This window comes from Panthera tigris, chromosome B1 (genome assembly GCF_018350195.1).
Source record: "Panthera tigris isolate Pti1 chromosome B1, P.tigris_Pti1_mat1.1, whole genome shotgun sequence".
In the NCBI taxonomy this organism is placed as follows: domain Eukaryota; kingdom Metazoa; phylum Chordata; class Mammalia; order Carnivora; family Felidae; genus Panthera; species Panthera tigris.
This window is the reverse complement of record NC_056663.1, coordinates 203,328,385-203,348,479: the sequence shown is the minus strand read 5'-3', so window position 1 is coordinate 203,348,479 and position 20,095 is coordinate 203,328,385. Positions and strand designations below refer to the sequence as shown.

At 62.6% G+C, this 20,095-nt stretch overlaps 1 protein-coding gene across 4 annotated transcripts in view; it reads right to left on the bottom strand.

Moving 5' to 3' along the window:
• Positions 1–7,043: 7,043 nt before the first annotated feature.
• LOC102960084 (stem-loop binding protein) overlaps positions 7,044–20,095 on the bottom strand; it is a 74,095-nt gene continuing 61,043 nt past the window's right edge. Inside the window, exon 8 of one of the 4 annotated variants that reach the window (XM_042985165.1) lies at positions 7,044–7,167. In XM_042985165.1, coding sequence (XP_042841099.1) covers positions 7,102–7,167 — 66 coding nt within the window. In that variant the 3' untranslated portion in view covers positions 7,044–7,101. Of the gene's footprint in view, positions 7,168–14,467; positions 14,523–18,663; positions 18,736–20,095 lie in introns of those variants that run through there. The other 3 variants (XM_042985160.1, XM_042985161.1, XM_042985162.1) reach the window with 3 other exon arrangements.

Genomic DNA, 20,095 nt, shown 5'->3' with positions numbered 1-20,095 from the left:
TGCAGGGCATTGGACATCAGGGACTCCAGGACCCAGCCCTGTCCTTGGGGGCCCATGGCCTGGAGGGTGGTGGAAAGGGGGGCGTGAAGCTCCCACACCAGCAGGTGGGCACCCCAAAGGCCCCAGAGACCCCCCAGTGCCACACTGCCACACTTGGGCGCAGCAAAGCAAGGGTCACCTGGTCTCGGGGCCGCCTGTCCTCTGGGACCCGAGACATCCCCCACCCCGCCAGGCTTCACTGTGGGGCTCTCAGCCCAGCCCTACGGCCGCCGCTGCCACTGGGCCTCAGCTAAACGTGGCGGGAGGAGCTCCCCGGTCCCTCGGAGCCCCAGGCCCCCGATCCCACCCTCAGCCCCCCGTCGCATCCGGGGCTGGTCCAAGGCCAGTCTGCAGCCCCACGGGGCCGGCCTGCCTGGGAGGGGGGCCAGGGCGGGGTGCGTAATTGGATAATTCCGTCTTAAGAGACCAGGCACGGGAAGGGCCAAGCTGGGGCTCCGGCTCCCCGAATTGCCTCCAAATGAGAGTCTGTTCAGGTTGGGGGGGCGGCGCAGGGTGTCGGGCTGGGCGGGGGTGCGACCCGCCCGCAGGGGGCGATGGCCTCGCTGTCAGTTCCCAGGCCTGGAAGGAGACGACAGGCCGGGGCTCTGGCCCGCACAAAGGCTGCGGCAAATGAAACTGTGTTTGCCTGCTTATGTGCAGCGATGGAACTTTAAATGAATCGCTGACCTTTCTGGAATGACAGGTGACCCGAGCCATATCTGAGGTGGGTATCGAAAATTGCTGCTGCTGCCCGAAAATAAACAATAAGAGAGCAAATGTGGTTTGAAAAAATTGACTCACTTCAACACTGGGGGGAGAGAGTGAATTATTTCAGGCCGTCGCTCAGAGCCCTCAGCTCTGCCCTCCCCCCAGACGGCAGCAAGGCCAGCCTGGGAGGAGACCCCGTGTAGGGCATCGGCCCCCGTCCCCAGGGCTCGTGGCCGGCCCCGCGTGGGAAGGGTGGGTCGGAGGGAGGGGACATCGTGCCACCCTGGTCCCGAGGAGACGGCCCATCCTCCCGGCTGTTTCCACCGCCAGCCACCTTCCCAGGGCTCCCCGTTACAGGCGGGGGCTCTGAGGGCAGAGGTCCGCTGGGAGCCCAGCACTGGGGGACTAGCAGGGGGCCCGGGACCGCGAGGAACCTCTCCAGCTTCACTTTCCTTGACTAAGACACAGGTGACAGTGTGTGGGCTGCCCAGGGCAGTAACCTCGAGGCCAAGGTGCCCCTTCGTGACAGGTCTACGTCACACGCTGGAACGGCACCCTCCGGGCAGCATCAGCAACGGAGGGCTGAGGACGCCCCCTCTGCAGGTGAGCAAAGGCCTCCTAGAGGTCAGGTGTCCTGGGCGCATGGGCAGCAGGCAGCGCTGGGCTAACCAAGCCCATCATCAGAGCGGCCGAGGCCACTGCTGTGCTGGGTGCCCAGACCTTGGGCCGGCCAGGCCTCCCCCCGGGCAGGCGGGAGCCTGAGGCCGCTCGGGCCCCGGGAGGGCCCCGGCAGGAGCGCAGCACAGCACTGGGTGACCCCGTGGCTCCCCTGCCCCACACCTTCCCAGAGAGAGGCCCAGTTCCCTGGATCAGCCCCAGATCTGGCCCCCGAGCAGTCCGGTCGGCTTTCCTGGTGCAGGCCCACCACCTCCCAAGGGTCCCTGATCCTGGGGCTACGGCTCCCACAATAGGAGGACCCCCTACTCTGGGCAGCCCGTGTCACCTGCACGTGACCTCTGACATTGCCCCCGAAGCCCCCACCTGACCCTGGCACCGCCTCCCCTGCCCCCACCCCACACCCATTCCCCAAGAGGAGACCTCTCCCCTCGGGGGACTGGCTCTGACATGCCACCGCCGAACCCGATGGCCCTGTCGAGGGGGCCACCACTCCCAACTAGGCCTGAATGCAAGACTCGACGTTGGGGGGGGCCCCTTGGGGGCTCAGTGGAGGGAACCAGTCCCCTAGAGCCTGTGGACGCCCAGAGGTCATCCCACACCCTTCCTGCGGGTTCTGCCGAAGCGACAGCCCGAGTGCGGGCCCGCCCTGTCCCGCAGCCTGGTCCCACTGGTGGCCCTCACTCGGGGGCCTCCGCAGGGACGGGCCTCCACCGTGGAGCCCCTCCGCACGCGGCCGCCTCTAGGGACTGTATAAACCAGAGACCGCGGCCGGCCGGCTCCCCACGACCCCAAGTGCCTGGACCTCGGAGAGCGGCCGCCCACCGCCCACCGCGCCAGTTTCCGTGGCCACTGACCGTGTGGCTGGGCCCACGGGGTGCGCACCTCCCTTCTCCGTCCTTCACCCCAGAAGACCCTCGGAGCTCCCCCACGTGAGGTCTGCCGAGGCCGGCCGGCCCGCCCCTGCGCTTCCTGAGTACAGAGCAGCTCCCCGCCGCCCGCCCCCAGCCCCCACCCAGGTCCCAGGCCTGGCTTTGGGAGTCCTGAGGGTGGGGCCCCCACCCCACTGCAGTAGGCCCGGCCCAACACGTCAGGGCCAGCTCGCGGAGCCGTGACATCCAGACCACTAGGCAGGCGCCCCACCTGCCCTGCTGTCCACCAGCAGTGCCCACACGGCTGGCACCCTATGGGTTGGGGGTCATGTCCACAAAGGGCTTGGCAGACGCTGTGGCCACGTCAAAATGTGGCCAAGAGGGGCTCTCAGAAGAAAAGATTAAAGCGAATTTAAAGAGAAGGAAGATGGGGCCCCTGGGTGGCTCAGTCACTTAAGGATCCGACTCTCGATTCTGGCTCAGGTCACGATCTCCCGGTTCACGGGATCGAGACACATCAGGATCTGCACCGAGCCTGTGCGGGATCCTCTCCCTTTCCCTCTGCCCCTCCCCTGCTTGCACTCACTCTCTGTCTATAATAAAAAGAGAGAAAAGGGAGAGATGTCACAAACTTGGGCCTCCTAGGGAGTGAGGCCCCCAGGGCAGAAGTTGCTGGCTGTGCAGTGTGGACAGTGAGCGACACCCCAGCCTCCACGCTCGCTTCAGCGGCAGGGCGACAGGGCCAGGAGGCCCCACCCACCATCCAGCGCACACGCCCCGGCTCTGAGCGGCATCCAGTAGTGCCACCACCTCTGTCTCCCGCCAGGAATGCCCCCCGGCTGCGGTCAGGATCCCCATGGGAGCCCCCCCCCCCATGCCCAGGGCCAGCAGAACCCAGGAATGACCCCCCGGCTGCTGTCAGGACCCCCATGGGACCCCCCCCCGCCAATGCCCGGGGCCAGCAGACAACCCCACGGAGTGGCCACGGCACCCTTCCTATCCAGACATTGGGGTGGGGGCAGGAGTCCTCGGGAAGGCCTTGGGGAGATCCAGAACCCCTGAGCACCTCCTCGGGCCACTTCAAGCTGCTTCATTCTGCTTATACCCCAAGGCTCCATGCAGAGGGCACCTGGGTGGGTTTTTTGGGATGGGAAAGGGGCCTGGGGGGCCTGGGGTTGCTGGTAGGGTAGGGTCCCCTGGAAGTGGGGGCCTGCATTGTCATGAGCTTTCTGGGAGCAGGAGGCTCTGAATCCACACAGATGGGGACATGGTCACTGCAGGGCTGAGGACAGAGTGGGAGGAGGGAGCGAGGTCGGGTTGTGGGGGACGGTGACAGCCTGCAGGGGAGAAGCAGCACCCCAAGGTCAGCACATCCCCACCGGACACCACGCCCCACCCCACCTGCTCCCGACAGCATTGGAGCCGTCTACACGGCCCCCAGCCTCTGCCCCCCACGTCTGCAGCTGAGTCTCCGCCCCTCACACAGGCCTCGGCTCCCTCTCAGCTGCAAGGGCGCCCCATTCCATCTCTCTTGCTCCCCGTGTGTGTAGACACTGACGCCCCAGGTGCCGTCCTGGCACCTCCTCTTCTCTGTCTACACTCGCTCTTTGGCGTTCCATTACCTACTGCAGCAAATCTAACCACTCCAACGGCTAGCGGCCAACGCCACAAGTTACGGTGCCCGCAGAGCCACGGTCAGGACCTCGGACAAGACCCAGCAGGGCTGGCGGGCCTCTCTCCAGACTCTGAGCCTCGGAAAGGGTCAGAGTCTGGGCCCGACCGGAAGGCTGGGGCCACACCACCTGCAGGGTCTTCTCCCACGTCTGCGGCTGGGACCTCAGGGCAGGGCCAGCCAGAATCCCAACCTCCCCCCAGACCGGGGCCGGGTCCCAGGAGCGCTGTCCCAAGAGAAACAGGGGAGCAGTCTGGCCCTCACTGACCTTGGAAGTCACTCTGCTTCCGGGGTCGGGAACATGGGCCCGCCTCCGGGGCGGTGGGGGGTCAAGACCCACGGAATGATAGCGCGTCGCAAAGCACCCGGTTTGCCCTCTGGTCACGGTTCCCACACACCATGCAAACTCCCCTCGCCCCAGACCCCCAGGGCCTCACCCCACTACCGCCACAGGTCAGGCTCTGGACCCACAGCGCTTCAACTCACATGTCCAGGAAGGGGTTGGGCTCCTTGCGGCGGCCTGAGCAGCTCCTGGGTCCTTCCTGACAAGAAGGCTGCCACGCACAGCCAGCATCTGGCGGGGCGCCTGGCGGGGCACACGGTGGGCACCTGACGGGGGAGGCACCTGGCAGACACACAGCTTACATGGGACCCGCTCCTTCCGAAGAGTCTCCATGGCTCTCCGGACCCTGGTCAGCCCTCTCATGGGCCCTCCTGTTTCTTGAAATTCCGCCTGTGTTAGCTACTGAAGGGTTTCTCACCTTGTTTCCGCCCGTCAGAGCTCAGGGGCCAGGAACAGTCTTCGTTTTGTGCCACCCCTGCCCTTTTTACCCCAGACTGGAAGAGCTTTCTCCTCTTTGAGCAGCTTTATTGGGGTATCTGGTACACCCTGGGCTCCTGGCTCCCCCTCCCAGACCGCTCCTCCCAGCCTCCTCCCAAAGTGACTGCCCCCCGCCAGCGTCCTCAGCCAGAGACCCGAGTGCCCTGTTCCCTCCCGCCTCCTCGGTCCGCCCAGTGGTTCCCAGGGAGGGGGGGGCCTCCACCCTGCTCGGGCCGCTGGCACAGAAGCTGGGTCTACGCGTTCACACGCGGTCACGCGCTCATGCTCTAAAACGCAGCTTTGTTGAGATGAAATTCACACACCATGCGATTCACCCACTTAGACTATACAATCCATTGGTTTCTGGTATATTTCATTATTATTTCTTAATTGTGTTTAATATATTATATATATTTCACCACTGTAACCGCTTTCACGTGGGCAGCTCCGTGGCGTTGGGCACGTTCGCAGCGGTGAACATCCCCAGCCTCCACCTCCAGAACTCTCTCATCTTCCCAGGGGACACTCTGCTCCATGAAACACCAGCTCCCCGTCTCCCCCGCCCCCAGCCTCTGACCCCCACCATCCGCTGTCTGTCTCTATGATCTGCGTCCCCCACGGGCCTCCCGTAAGCGGAATCATCCGGTGCTCGTCCCCTCGCGACCGGCTTATTTCACGGAGCACAACGTCCTCCAGGTCCATCCGTGTGGCGGCCGGCGGCGGGACGTCCTTCCCGTTCGAGGCCGAGAACATTCCGCCGTGCGGATGGACCACGTTTTCTCACCCGCGCGTCTGTCGGCGGACTCTGGGTTCTTGCTCGTCTTAGCTGATGTGAACAGTGCTGCTGTGAACGTGGGGTGCACGCACCTCTTGGAGACCCTGCTCTCAGTTCTTCTGGGCTCACACCTGGGCCAGACATGGGCTTACTGGATGGCAGGGGGAGGCGGGCGTGGGCTTACTGGATGGCAGGGGGAGGCGGGCGTGGGCTTACTGGATGGCAGGGGGAGGCGGGCGTGGGCTTGCTGGATGGCAGGGGGAGGCGGGCGTGGGCTTGCTGGATGGCAGGGGGAGGCGGGCGTGGGCTTGCTGGATGGCAGGGAGACTCTCTGTTTGATTTTGGGGGGACCCGCCACATTGTTCTCCATGGCGGCTACACCAGTTTACGTCCCCACCGACAGAGCACAGGGTCCCAGTTTCCCCACACCCTCGCCAAGGCCCGTGGACCCACTTTTCGGAGGGCCGTCTCCCCCGGGGTGTGACGTGCGGTCTCCTGGTTCCGCTCTGCATTATTGTGGAAATGTTAATAGCTAGACAGCAATAGTGTCCCTGCGTGTCCCCACGCCCTGGGACAGGCTCAGTGCCCGCACCTGGTCTGTCGGGCCCGGCCCAGGCTACCTGCAGTGCCCTCCCCCACACACACCTGGTTGCATCTGCCTGTGCCTCGGGGAACAGTTCTAAGAACTAAGGAGACTTCTACCGTGACCACAGTGTGCCATCCGCTGAAACTGACCGCCTCTAAATCTCCAGTGTGGTCTCCCGGTGCCTTCTGGTGTTCTCCTGACGCCTGGTTTGCTCACAGCAGGACCTCAGTGAGCCCGACGCCACTCCCCATGCCATGGGAGACTGAGTCCCACCAAGCACCCCCCTGACACCCTCCCTGCACCCGGAGAAAAAAATCCCAGAATCCCCAGTGCCCCGACCCGTCCTACCCTGAATTGTGTGGTGCTGTGGCATCCGGGGTCCCGGCCCCCTCCCCGCAGAGTGCCTGGAAGGCAGGGTCAGGGGACACTGGAGAGTGCAAGGTCGGAACCCACCAATACCCCAGCAGGGCCCTGGCCTCAGAGCGACACACAGTCGGTCCTCAGTAAAGGCCCAGTGTTCCTTGAAAGGTTCCAAACCTCTGAGCACCCATAGGCTTGGGTGTGGCCAGTCTGCCAGGGGGAGTTGGGATAGCCCCCGGACAGGTGGACAGGGACACAGGGAGGCCCTTGAACCTGGTGTGGGGGGAGGGGGGTGTAGCTGGGGGAGGAGGCCGTTAGGGAGCTGCGGGCAGGGTGGCGCCTCACGGGAGCCTCGATGGGATGCTGCCCCTCCTTCTCCACTGCCCTCCCGCTCCCCAGGGGCCAGAAGAGGTGGGGCCGGGGCCCCAGAACCTCGGGCCCCTGCCCAGCTGGCAGTGCCACCCACGAGGCACCCCGAGCCCAGCCTCCTCCCGGCACTCACCTGGTCAGATAGGAGGGCTGAGTGTGCGCAGGGCCCAGCGCTCTGAGCTCCTCGTGGGCGCCCGTCGGCCTCTACGGAGGCTGGGACGTTTATCACCCGCTGTCCTTCACCGGCCCCCTGCTCCTCGCCTGAGGGAGAGCCATTTGGACCTGCCCAAGCTGAACAATACAATATTTCTGTTGAGCTGTGAAGTTGATTAATAATTTGGGAATGAAATCAATATGGGCCCTGCTTCTCATTCCTGGCGTATCCCCGTGCACAGGGACGCCGCCGAGGCAGCTGGCTTGCTCAGACGAGGGCCAGCGGGCAGGGTGGGGGCAGCACGGCCCCGGACTCACATTTGCCTCGAGTTCAGGGCAGAGACCTCTTCACCTCGGAGAAGGGCGACCCTCCAGCCTTGGCGACAGGAAGCCCCCACCTGAGGGCCTGGCAGGGGCTCTGTCCCCTCCCCCCACAGGCTCCGTCCCCTCAGCTCTCGGGAAGGCCCCGACCGTGCCCACGCAGGCGTCTCCAGAAGCCCGAGTTTCCACTGAGGCCACTGAGGTGGGTGCTCCGGCCACACCCCCCTGGGGCTCCCCTGAGCCTGAGCTCACCCGTGACCCCGGAGGGTCACTGCTGACCTCCCTGCACGATCCCCACTGCAGCACTCAGGCTGCCCTGCATCCGACTTGCTCCTCCCCTGCCCGGGACCCCCCTGCAGGGCCACCGCACCCCACCCACCGGCACACAGCCATACGGTGCTGCTCCCCAGAGCCCCCCACGCCTCAATCCACCTGCCAGCTCTCAACTGGGGGTCCTAGTCGGGCAGGGTTAGGGTTCATCTCAGGGCACAGAGGAAGCAAACAGCTGAGGGATGGGTGAACAAATGAATGAACAATGGAACGAACGAATGAATGAATGAACCAACAAGATACATCCAATGCCATGCTGAGGCCGGGTCCTGGATGAGCACAGGGAGTGCTGGCAGGGGGGAGTGGGGAGGAGGCCCAGATGCAGTGGGGCAGGTCATGGAATGGGGGAGAGAGAAGCATCCCGAGGGCCCCTCCTGCCCCAGGGTTGGTACGTTGGGGGCCAGTGCGCCTGGCCCAGAGTTGCGGCCCTCAGCTGCCCCCCAAGCCATCTACCTGGCCCCATCGTGCCCAGCGGTAAGGGCAGGGAAGCCCAGCACCCCTGCCTGTAACGTGTCCCACGCGCTGGTGCCCTGGGACCATCCTTCCTGCGGCCCCGAGGGTCCAGCGTGGCCCCTCTCCGGGACAGTTATGTGGGGGCAGGGGCCTCCACCAGGGCTGTCACATGCCCAGTCGCCGTGGGCACTGCCCTTGCCCCCTAATGATGCTGCTGAGAATGGCCCGGCCTCTCCTGCCCACGTCGGCTGCAAGGCACTAGACCAGACCTCGTGGCTTTGATCCCTGTCTGATGACCTCGGGTGGGTCTTAGAGGCCCCAGCCACCTTGCCTAGGAAACGGCACAGGACAGAGCCCCGGGCCACCTGGGGCTTCCCACTCGGTGCGGGCCAGGCACACAGGCAGCACACGACGTAGGCAGTCGTTTCCTTCCTCGCCCTCGCGTTGCTTGCTCAGCCTGGGCCGGGGGTCCAGCCCCTGGACCCCTGGAGACCCTCCCACTGACAGACCCCAGTCCGATGCCTTGATATCTGCAGTTCGTCTGCCTCTTCATCTGTCCCAGAGACCAGCCCTCGGACCCAGGCCCCGGCCATGGAGGGCGGCTCTGGCCTGGCCCGAAATGCCCTTTAACCAGCTCCCAGGGCGCAGCCGACAGGGCCTCTCCTGGGCACCGCAGGCTCAAGAGAGGACAAGCAACTTTGCCAGCCGGACAGTCTCTGCCCCGGGCTGGGCCCCGCGAGACACAGCCGGACGCCCACCGGGCCGGGCTGCACCTGTCAGCTGCAGGGCCGGGCCTCCGTGGAAGCCCGGCTCCCGAGTCCCAGGGTCTCGTCTGTTCAGCGGACAACAGGCCGGCCCCGAGGTCAGCCTGAGATTCTCGGCGGGCCCCCTGCCGCCGGGCGGGCCTCAGCACAAGCACAGCGGCCGATGACCCTGTCCGAGCGCCGCATCCGCCGGCCGGCAGCGCCCCGAGAGCCAAAGTCCCTTGACCCGCGCCGGGCGGGGGGGCCGGTTTTATAGGAGCCATTGACCGGCAGCATTGATCCCCGAGAATGTATCGCACAAATCATTTTGCACTAAACTGCGGAATCGATGGAGAAATCTCCCGGAAAATTTATATTAAAAGTCTCTGTTTGCCTAAATGAGTTCCCTGTGCCCCATATTGAATATTTGGCTGATGAATTGAATGGGTTTAAATTTGAACATTGCAGACCCATTAAAGAATGAATTCTTAAATCAAACCCTGCCATTTATGATTGAAATAGGATTTCCTCTGTGATGGGCCAGCCGCTACATAAATCAGCTGTGCGTTTTACACCGAACCATAAACAAGATATAATTCTTTTAATACACAACAGGTGCCTTAAATCTTTTGATGCATCTTGTATTTACCTGAAGTTGGGATTGCTGTATTTACACCAAGTCCTGTGGGGGCCTCTGATGGTGAAGGGGACAGCGGCCGTGCCCGTGGGACCCCGCCCGAGGACCTTCCAGAGAAGCCCGCGGGGGGCCAGGTGAGGCCACGCCCGCGTCCACCTGTGCCCACAGCCGGGGCCCCTCCGACACCCGTGAACTGGCACACGCACGTGCTCACACGTGCCACGCACAGGCCACATGTGCACACACACGCAGCCCTCGTGCGGGCACACAAGGGAACGGACCCAAGCACACACATGCTAGTGGGTGTGAGTGTGCTGCAGTGACCTGTGTGTGTGTGCACACATTTGTGCAGGCGAGTATGTGCATGAACACGCTGTGCACACACACGGAGTAGACCCACAAGTACACACTCACACACACACGCCAGCGCCATTCTGTACAGATGTGGGCACGCACTCGGTCACTCCAGCACGCCCACACGTGTGTGTTCACACCCTCAAACGCACACTCAGGCACACACACACGGCAGATGGCAGGGTACGGGTACCTGCCCAGCTTCACCAATTCACTAACACACAGTGCACACGCACACGCCCCTGCCAGTGGCTCTCGCTCCCCAGGGACCGAGGGTCTGAGCAGTGGCAGAAGCAGGGCCAGCCCCACGTCGCGCGTGGTCCCTTTCCGGGGCCGCGGGCTCCACCCCCACTGGCCCTGGGCTTCCGGGGGCTGAGAGAAGCCTCCCCATCGAGGTACCCAGCTACCCCCCTGCCCACGCGGGCAGGACGTACGCACAGGTGCCCCCCGGGCCCCCATGCCCCCCCTCAAGCCAACGTGTCCTCTGGCAAGAGCTCGGCCAGGCACCAGGAACCACCAAGTCACTAGAGAAGCCAGCTGGGCACCCAGGAAAGCTTCCTGGGGGAGGCGATGCCAGCAGCAAGCCTGGAGGATGAGAGGGCTCCCCCCCTTGGCTTGGGGGCCAGAGAGGGGCTCCAGTCCAGCAGGGCACATCTCTCTTTCTCCGTCCTTGGCCTCTCCAGCCAGCCACCTCTGCAGACTCAGTGTCCCGCCCAACACCCAGGCCTCCCGCTGGTGGGGGCTCACATTCAGGCAAATGCGCTCAGTGGCCCCAGCACCCCCACCACCGGTGCACCCAGCCCAGGCTGATTCTCCACCCCAAGCCGGCTAGGCCGAGGCCGGCCCTGTCCGAGCCCCCGGGGCAGGCATCCTCCCCGCGCTCCTGCTCTCACGCTTCTCACGGCTCCCCACGGCCACCTGCCCCAGCCGGCCTCCCCCATCCCCTCCACGTAGCCCAGAGCAAGTACTCAAAACGCCATCCAGAAAATGCATCAAGGTGGGTGACTTGAAAAGTGCAGCATGCCCCACGCAAGGCCCCAGAGCCAGCCAGCCCCAGGCTTCTCAAGCCGCTCCGACTCCCCTGCCTGCTGTAAGCCGTTCCAGAAAACAGACGAGAGAAGTCCGCACCCTGGCTCACGAGGTGGGGATGACGCTGATGCCAAAGCAAAGCACACGCAGACAGCACGGAAGAGAGATTCAGAACCCGGACGAGAAAACGCGGGTACGTGTGTATACACGTACAGGTGTGTGCGCACAGAGGTACACGTGTGCACAAGTACAGATCCACGCATTTTAAGTGAAATGCTTCTGTGTTCTAAGTGACCCTGTGGCCAAGCAGGAGGCGCCTCAGAAAACACGTCCGTGCCTTCAGCTCCACCGAGAGCCTAAGGGAGAGAAACCACATGATCATCTCAAAAAATGCAAAGAGTGTACGTGCTAACTAGCCATCTCTGGTGTTTTGTTGTTTAATCTCTCAAACACGAGGAATGAAGGGTGATCGGATCATCGCATGGAGAACGACAGAGCCGTGTTCCTAGCTCGGACCCCACGTAGGCTGAGGCCACATCAGCAAGTTTTGGAAACTGGTAAGAAAAAGTTGGAGGGGCACCTGGGTGGCTCAGTCGGTTGAGCGGCCGACTTCGGCTCAGGTCACGATCTCGCGGTCCGTAAGTTCGAGCCCCGCGTCGGGCTCTGTGCTGACAGCTCGGAGCCTGCAGCCTGCTTCGGGTTCTGTGTCTCCCTCTCTCTCTGACCCTCCCCTACTCAGGCTCTGTCTTTCTCTGTCTCAAAAACAAAAACATTAAAAAAAAAAAAGTTGGAAAACAGAACAGAATAAGTGAGCGGGGGATTTGCAGAGGGAGGCTGACCCCTCCATGAAGAGGTCGACCCCGACAGGAATCAGATTCATGCAAAATCAGACACACTCACTGCTCAGATGCCAGCGCTGGCAGGGTCCCGGGGCCGGGGACCGGGGACCCGGGGTGTGGGCGGACCTCGTGCCAGGGCCCACGTGGCCGGGCTCCCAGGTGCCACGGGCAGGCTCGTCCTGTGTGGGTCGGTGGCCGCCCAGGTATCTGACGTCGCGGGAGGGATGAGAGGGGGACAGAAGATGCACCCAGAACGGCACAGGAGACAGAGCCACACTGGGTCGCAGCTGGAAGGCCACGCGGAAGGTAGGCAGGGTGGCCCAATGCCGCGGGTAAGCTCAGAACGTGCAGTCCGTTGGTGGCGTCCGCGGCCGCCGGGCTCCGTCAACGCGGGAACACCGGCTCCCGGGGAAACGCAGGGTCGGCTCCCTGGGAGCGTCGGGTCACGTTTTCATCCGCGGCTCAGCACGGAGCCGTGTTCGGTGCGTACTTCCGTCCAAAGACACTTTACCTAACACGTGGTCGATCCGTTCGCACAGAGTCCCCACGCCGGCGTCAGCGGACCTCGCGCCCCGACGGGGCCCACCTGACACAGGGTCTCCTCCGCGGGCACATCTCGGCCTCTGGGGGGACTTGAGCAGCACGCGGCAGGGGCGGGGGGGCGGGGAGGGGGGCCGTGTCAAGCCGTGGAGTCACCAACAAAAAGCACAAAACTGCGGGAGACGTCGCGCTAGACGGACAGCAAAAAGGACCCGTGTTTACAGCGTGAGCCCAAGCGAGGAGACGGGGCGTGGCCTCCTGCCGCCTCCGGCCGGACGTGCCTGTCCCGACACTGATTCCTCGCTGCTGTGGGCGGTCCCCGGATGACCGGGAAAGCGCCGGCAGGGTTAGTCGTGGGGTCACCAATGAGCGTCCGCGGGCAGGTGAATCTGTGTCAGTCGCACGCACGGAAACAGTGCCAGGCCCTGGAGCAGGAGCCGCGCGCATAGCGAGGCACCGACCACGTCTGCAGCCTGGGGGGAGGAGCGGGAACGGGGGTAGCGGTGGAGATGCTCGGGGGACGCTGGGCCGGTTGTTCGGACACCAGCTGGCCTTGACTTCACCGCCGCCTACCCTCCCCGGGGCGCTGGGCCCCAGGCCCCGACCCACCCCGCAGGGCGGCAGGGACAACCTCAGCCACACGGGCCGCGTCTAGCCACAGCCCGCGGCCAAACTTGGGCCACGTGGCTGTGAGGCGGGCCACAGGCTCGCTCGGGGAGCCCTGTTATGAAAAGCAGGGAGGAGATGGTTCCCGGAGGACGACGAGCCACAGCGAATCAAAACGAAGCGTGAAACGACAAACGGGAGATGTGCCAGGTGGGGCCTCACGGGCCGGCGCGGGTGTGGGAGCCCCGCCCGACAGGTGCGCGCCCCCGTCGCCGGGCGAGGGGGGCACCTGCAGGAGTTGGCTCCGTTATTCAAAGGCGGTTCGTTATCGTCCTCATTTGTTTAAGTTAATACCCAAATTTAAGGCCAGAGCATGTGAGTTTTGATGTGTAATGTTCTCGGTATCATTATTTTCTGAATTGCCCTTAATGGTTGGGCTTTTGTTTCCTGTTTGAATCAATGGTGATTTAAGGAATAAAGAAAGAGATTAAATTTTTAACCGGCTGTGAGGCTGTTTAGTTGGTTTGGCTTTCGTTATTGATTCTTAGCGTTATTATATTGTAGCCGGAGAATATAAATGGTGTCACCTCTGTTTGAGGAATTCATCGAGACTTTCTTTGTGGGCCATCAGATACTGCTTTTCAATGAAGGTTCCTTAAATGCTGAAAATGAAGGTGTTCTGGATGTGCAGCGTGAAGCTGGGTACATATGAACACACATTAAATTAGCTCTGAGCGATTTTACTCAGATCCTACATACACACGGGTTCTCATACACCTGCTCAGGCCAAGGGCACCGCAAGTGTATCCCTGCGGCGGCTCCTCTGCTGTTGGAAGCGCCGTCCCTTCAAATGCTTTGATGCCATATTGTTCATCAGCTACAAGTTTATGCCTCTGATCTCTTCATTGTGGATTTTACCTCTTGTCAATAGAAATTTACTTTTTCTCCAATTTAAAGCTTCTACCTTTAATTACACTCAGCCTGCGGACCTTCTTAAATGCCCACACACCCCTCCGTCCAGCATGAGGCATTGAACGCCTGTCCCTTGAGTGTGGGCTGGACACGGTGGCCCGCGGAGGGTGGGACAAGTGATGGTGCAGGACGCAGGCGCTGAGCCCCACCCCCACCCCCACCCCAGAGAGACCACGTGTGGAGGAACAGCCACACGAGCCAGGCATCTTGGCTGCGGGCCCCGGCCCCGGCTGGGCCTTCAGATGACGTAGCCCCAGCGGACAGCTTCCCTGCCACCCGGCGCGAGACCCCAGCCAGAGCCCCCAGTTAAGCTGTTCCCAAATTCGTGACCCCGGACAGTGTGAGAGAATCAACGTTTACTTTCTGAGCTGCTGAGTTTGGGGCTAACTTGCCGCGTGGCAAAGGATGAGTAGCTCCCCTCTCCGTTCGGCTCCGCGTTTACCCGCTTGTTCGTACCCCATGAGCGCGATTCTGTCTCTGGCACACACGTCAGGTCCCCAGCAGGAGGCAGAGGCCACCCCAGTCCCAACGAGGAGGCTGGAGCGACGGGGCGAGCACCAGCCCAGGCTGTGTCCCGCACAGACCTGGACACAGACACCGCCGTTACGTTTTCACGGGTGTTCAACTCATCACGCCCGCTGCCGTGCCGTGTGGACTCGTCCTCGCCCGCTGTCGAGACATGTGCTTGTCACACTTCTGTACCTCAGGAGCCAGGTTCTTCCTGCTTCCTGTTCTCCCCACCTCTGCTTTTGGCCTAAGAGTTAGATTTTCCTTGCCTTTTTCTCATTAGCAATTTTATTTTATTTTATTTTTATTTTTATTTTGAGAGAGAGAGAGAGAAAGAGAGAGAGCAAGCTGGAGAGGGGTAGAGAGAGAGAAGGAGAGACAGAATCCCAAGCAGGCTCCACACCGTCAGCATGGACCCTGATGTGGGGCTCAAACTCACGAACAGTGAGATCATGACCCGAGCCGAAATCAAGAGTCGGACGCTTAAGCAACCGAGCCACCCAAGCGCCCCTCTCATTAGCGATTTTAGAAGTGAACACGCATCCTGGGTTTTAAACTTATGTGTGGTCACATGTGCATTAAAAACATGACCTTGAACGCCATTTCTCCTTTTGTCAGCTATCCTTATTTTGATCCATCTTCCAGGAGGACACCTTTAAGTAATTTCTAAAGGAAGGGGACATGGTGGGCTATTCTCAGTCCTTTCATACTTGAGAGTGTATTTCAATATCTTTACGCGTTACGGGAATGATTAGATCATAATCTTGTTTCAAAATCTTATCGCTTATTCACTGATGAAATTATTGTTCATGTGGAAAACCCTGGCCTGGCAGGAAGCCTGTGGGACGGCCTGGCACTCACACCTTACGTCCCTTCTCGGTGTGCACTGGACGTTGTGACTCACGTCAGATGGACAGAACCACGTGGGTGATGGCATCACTCGGGGAATTCAGCCATGAAAGGATCCCCACCTCGCTCCCCTCTCTCTCGGGCCACTCGCCTGGGGCCACAGCTGCCACGTCAGGGGGTAAGGAGGGTCTCCAGGGGGTGAGTTTGGAGGTGGATCCCCACCCACCCCGGTGGAGCCATCAGATGAGACCGTGGCCCCAGCCAACAGCGTGAGGACAGCCTTGAGCCAGAGACCCCCAGTGAAGCCACACATGGGCCACTGACGCTTAGAAACGGAGATCGTCAACAGCTATTGTTTTAAGCGAGTAACTTCTGAGAGTGATTTGTGAAGCAGCAATAAATAACTAACATAGCAAGCAACCCACAACACAACTACTAGAACTGACAAATGGCTTTAGCGACATCACAAGAAACAAGATCAATACACGGAATTCAATTCTACTTCTAGAAGCTGGTAGTTAGCAATTAGAAGATGAATTTTTAAAAATCTGTTTAAATGAGCACCAAAAATAAAATGCATGGAGAGAAGTCCAATGAAATATGAGCGAGACCTCACACAGACCCTGAGAAATCACAGAAGGCAGCTAAGCAGAGACACAAACCGTGTCCAGGGGTTGGAAAACTCAACCGCACTGGGACAGAAGCTCTCCCCCAAACTGTATGTAGATTTAACACAGTCCCAATCAAAATACTAACAGCCTTTTTTGGTAAAACTTGCTGAGTCAAATGGGATTGCAGAAAGACTAGAATGGCCTAAGATTTCTGGCAGAAAGGAAAAGGCCGGAAGGCTTTCACCACCTGATTCCAAGTCTTTCTGTGAAGCCACAGTCATCGAGGCCACGTGACGGGGGTGAGACAGGGCAACAGAGACAGGCCCCGTACACACGCCACCAATTCACTTCTGATGGGACACCAGGGCTCCTTCACGGGGGGTCTTTTCCAAAAATGGCACTGGGACAGCAGGTGAGTGTGTAACGTAACCCACAACAGACCCCAAATTAATCACAGATCCAAACCTAAAAGCCAAAACTATCAATCTTCTGGGAAAAAGCCACGGGAGACTGTCTCCATGAGTTTGGGGGTCATTTACACGTTTATCTAAATGATCTGGAGCATGTCCCTTCACGGCACCATTCAGGCTACTGCTTAGAGGTGGCTCATCCCACCAGGTCAGCGGGTGGTCTCCTTAGCTTCGCCCGCGGCGACGCAGTCCTCAACTTGTCCTTCACACTCAGGCTCCCTGCGGCCATCAGAGCTCCGGGCACGGCGGAGGGAGGCCGCAGGCCCACAGAGTCCTGTACACGTGGGGACTGGGCTGGTGGCAAGGGAGCACCTGGGCTGAGGCTGGGCCCCAGGGCACAGACCCCGGACCTTTTGAGCCCCACCCCAGCTCCACACCCTGCATGACCAAAGAACGTGCCCGCCCCCCAGTGCCCACTTCAGGGGGGCCCCTGACAGGTGACCCAGGAGAGAGGCCCTGCTGGCTGGGGATCCAGGGGCTAGGATATGTGGGGAGAGGGGTTGGGGTGTGGGGAGAGGGCAGGGGGACGGGTGTGGGGAGAGGGGCTGGGATATGTGGAGAGAGGGTCTGAGGTGTGGGGAGAGGGGCTGGGGTGTGGGGAGAGGGGCTGGGGTGTGAGGGAAGGGCGGGGGGGTGTGGGGAGAGGGCAGGGGGGTGGGGGTGTAGGGAGAGGGGCTGGGGTGTGGGGAGAAGGCTTGAGTATGGAGAGAAGTCTGGGGTGTGGGGAGAGGGGCTGGGGTGTGGGGAGAAGGCTTGAGTATGGGGAGAAGGTTGGGGTGTGGGGAGAGGAGCTGGAGTGTGGGGAAAGGGCAGGGGGGTGTGGGGAGAGGGCGGGAGGGTGGGGGGTGGGAAAAGGGACTGGGATGTGGGGAGAGGGGCTGGGGTGTGGGGAGAAGGCTGGGGTGTGAAGAGAGGGGCTGGGGTGTGGGGAGAGGGCGGGGGGGTGGGAAGAGGGACTGGGGTGTGGGGAGAAGGCTGGGGTGTGAAGAGAGGGGCTGGGGTGTGGGGAGAGGGCGGGGGGGTGGGAAGAGGGACTGGGGTGTGGGGAGAAGGCTGGGGTGTGGGGAGAGGGGCTGGGGTGTAGGGAGAGGGCAGGGGGCTGTGGGGAGAGGGCAGGGATGTGGGGAAAGGGCGGGGGGTGGGAAGAGGGACTGGGGTGTGGGGAGAGGGGCTGGGGTGTGGGGAGAGGACGGGGGCTTTTGGGGCGGTGGTGAGACGGAGGAAAGGCCGCTTGGTGGCTTCGGGGTAGGCTGGCCAGCTGCTAAACGGTCACCAAATCCTCCCTTGCCCCTGGCACGGAGCGGCCTTGCTGTCAGGTGTGGACAGGAGAGCGCGCCAGAACCGCTAGGCAGACCGGAACCGGCTGGGCACAACCCACCCGCCCCCCGTGTCCCGCCGTGGGCCGACCCTGGCTTGACAATGGAAGGAACCGGGTCCCTGACCAGCAGCGGCCTCGCTGGGCTAAGCAGAGACACCCCCGGGCTGTGGGGCCCCGAGGGCTCAGGGATTCCCTGGGGCAGCTGGGAAGTGGACCCTTAATGGGTCCGATACGTAAGCGGGTTCCTGCATTCAGACACCCCGACCTGAGCTGCTGGGTCTGGGGTGGGGGCACCGGAAGGAAGACCCTGGGGTCAGCGGGGGCGGTAACTGGGGACCCTCGGCGGCAGATGGCCCGGGAGCCGCGAAGCAGCCGCACGGGGGGGGCGGCCTGAGCCCCTCGCCCTCCTCGAGGCCACCCCTGGGCTCCGGCCCCTTCTAACTAAACAAATCACGAAGCTGGGGAGGGGCGCTGTCCCGCCTGCCCCGGGCCACCGCAGCCATCACCCCACCAGGCACCAGTGTCTCACCCGCTGGGACCTCCCACGGGCAGGGAGGGCGTGGAGGGCGGCCTCAGCTGGCGCGGGGAGTCCCTCTGAGCCACGCCGGCCTCACCCCGTGGTCTCCCTCAGCCACCTCGTGTTCACATTGTGTCCTGCGTCTCCACGTTTCCCGACATTATGTTAAAAACCCGGGGACGCCTCGTAAGGCGCCGCTTCATTTTCTCTTGATAGGTGGTTCCCAGTGTTCTTGGCCGCGGCCGGGGAATGAAATGACCCCTCCTTTCACAGAGCCTCCCACAGGCCCCGCCCCGAGCCGGGTCCACTCTGAGCCTCACACTGTTTCCACACAGGGCACTTCTCCTCGGTTTCTGCCTCAGTTGGGAACGGTGCCGGCCGATAGCCCACCAAAAACACCACCAACGAAAGTGGCTTCGGTAGGACACAGGTTCATTTCTCAAGGAGACAAGAGTTGGAGGTGGCCACACCCGGGCCGTTCTGGGCCCCACAGTCATCAGAGACACAGGCGCCTCTGTCTTCCTGCCCCACCTCCTTGCACGTGCGTGGCCTTCTGCCTCGAGTTCGCCTCCTGGTTCAAACAGCTGCCAGAGCCCCGGCCATCACACCTCTGCTCAGGAAGCGGGAAAGAAGAAATGCAAAGGGTACGGGTGCTTTTCCACTTGTAAGGAGCTTCCCCCAAAGTTCCACCCGACACTTGCACTCACGTCGGCCAGAACAGTCACATGGCCACACCCAGCTGCCAGGAAGATTCGGGAATGCGGTTCTGGGAGGGTATCTGGCTTGATCCTGACAAGCAAGGACCCCAGCAGCCGCACGTCTGCTCCCCACTCAGCACAGGGCAAGGACAGGGGCTGGGATGAGCCCCACAGGGTCCCCACCACAGAGCCAGCAGCAGCCGCTCCCCGGGGGGGCTTGGGCGGGCCCCCCAGCCCTCGCCCTCGCTGACCCACGGCCCCACCCTCTCCGGCACCGAGACCGCAGCAGGGCCCAACGACTGGGGCAGACGTCAGGTCTTGCACGGTCTCTGTCCGGGCACCCGCGGCCGATGGCCTGTCGGCCCCACGGTTTTCAGCACCCCTGCAATGGGGTCCGGACACAGGCCACCCTCGGGTCACACTGTCTGGCCCGTGTGACGATCGAAGCTCAGGCCTGGACACCCGGGCTGGAGACAGATGTGGTTGGACCGGCCCCTTGAGCGCCCCACCCCCCCGCCGGGCCCTCCGGGGGTGGACCCCCTACCTTTTCCCTGGGGCCTCCCCGCCCCCCCACCCCCTCCACCCCACCCCTCCACCCTGCCCTCTAAGCAGCCCTGCCCCTCCTCCCCGCGGGGCCCCCAGGGCCCCCCCACCGAGATCCGCCTCGGCCTCTCTCTCCGGCCCAGCGCAGGTCCCAGCCCTCGGGGTCGGCCGCCACACTGCAGACATCCGGGGATCAGGCCTGAGGTCAGCAGGCGGGGTCCCCGGGCGGGGGCAGGACGGAGCTGCTCCTTCCCCGCCAGAGCAGCGCGTGGCGGGAAGAGGCCGGACAGCACGAGCCGAGAGGGGAGGTCCCACGTACGGGCTCGGGAGCGTCCGGAGACCCTCACGCTGCGTCCGTGCTGCCACCTCTGCCCCCCACCTTACTACAAACAGGACGCGCGGTGCTACCCCGTGGCACAGGTGGGGAAACCAAGGCACACAGCGCTCAGGTGACCTGGTGACCGTGGTCACGCAGCTGGACAGGCCCCCACAGTGGCCCTTCCCAGGAGAGGGACACTTGGCTACCGTCAGCTCCCGGGCTCAATCCCGGCCGGGCCACCGGGACCAGGGTCTCCTGAACACCAGGCAGCTGCTCCGCACTGGTCAGTGCTTTCCGGGGGCGGGGGGGGGGGGCAAGGCTCCTGCCCCTGCCCCTGCTGTGGAGGGGCTGTCGTAGGTGGACCCCCGGGGGGGGCGGGTTTCTAATTCCTCGTGAGGCCCAGCCATGGC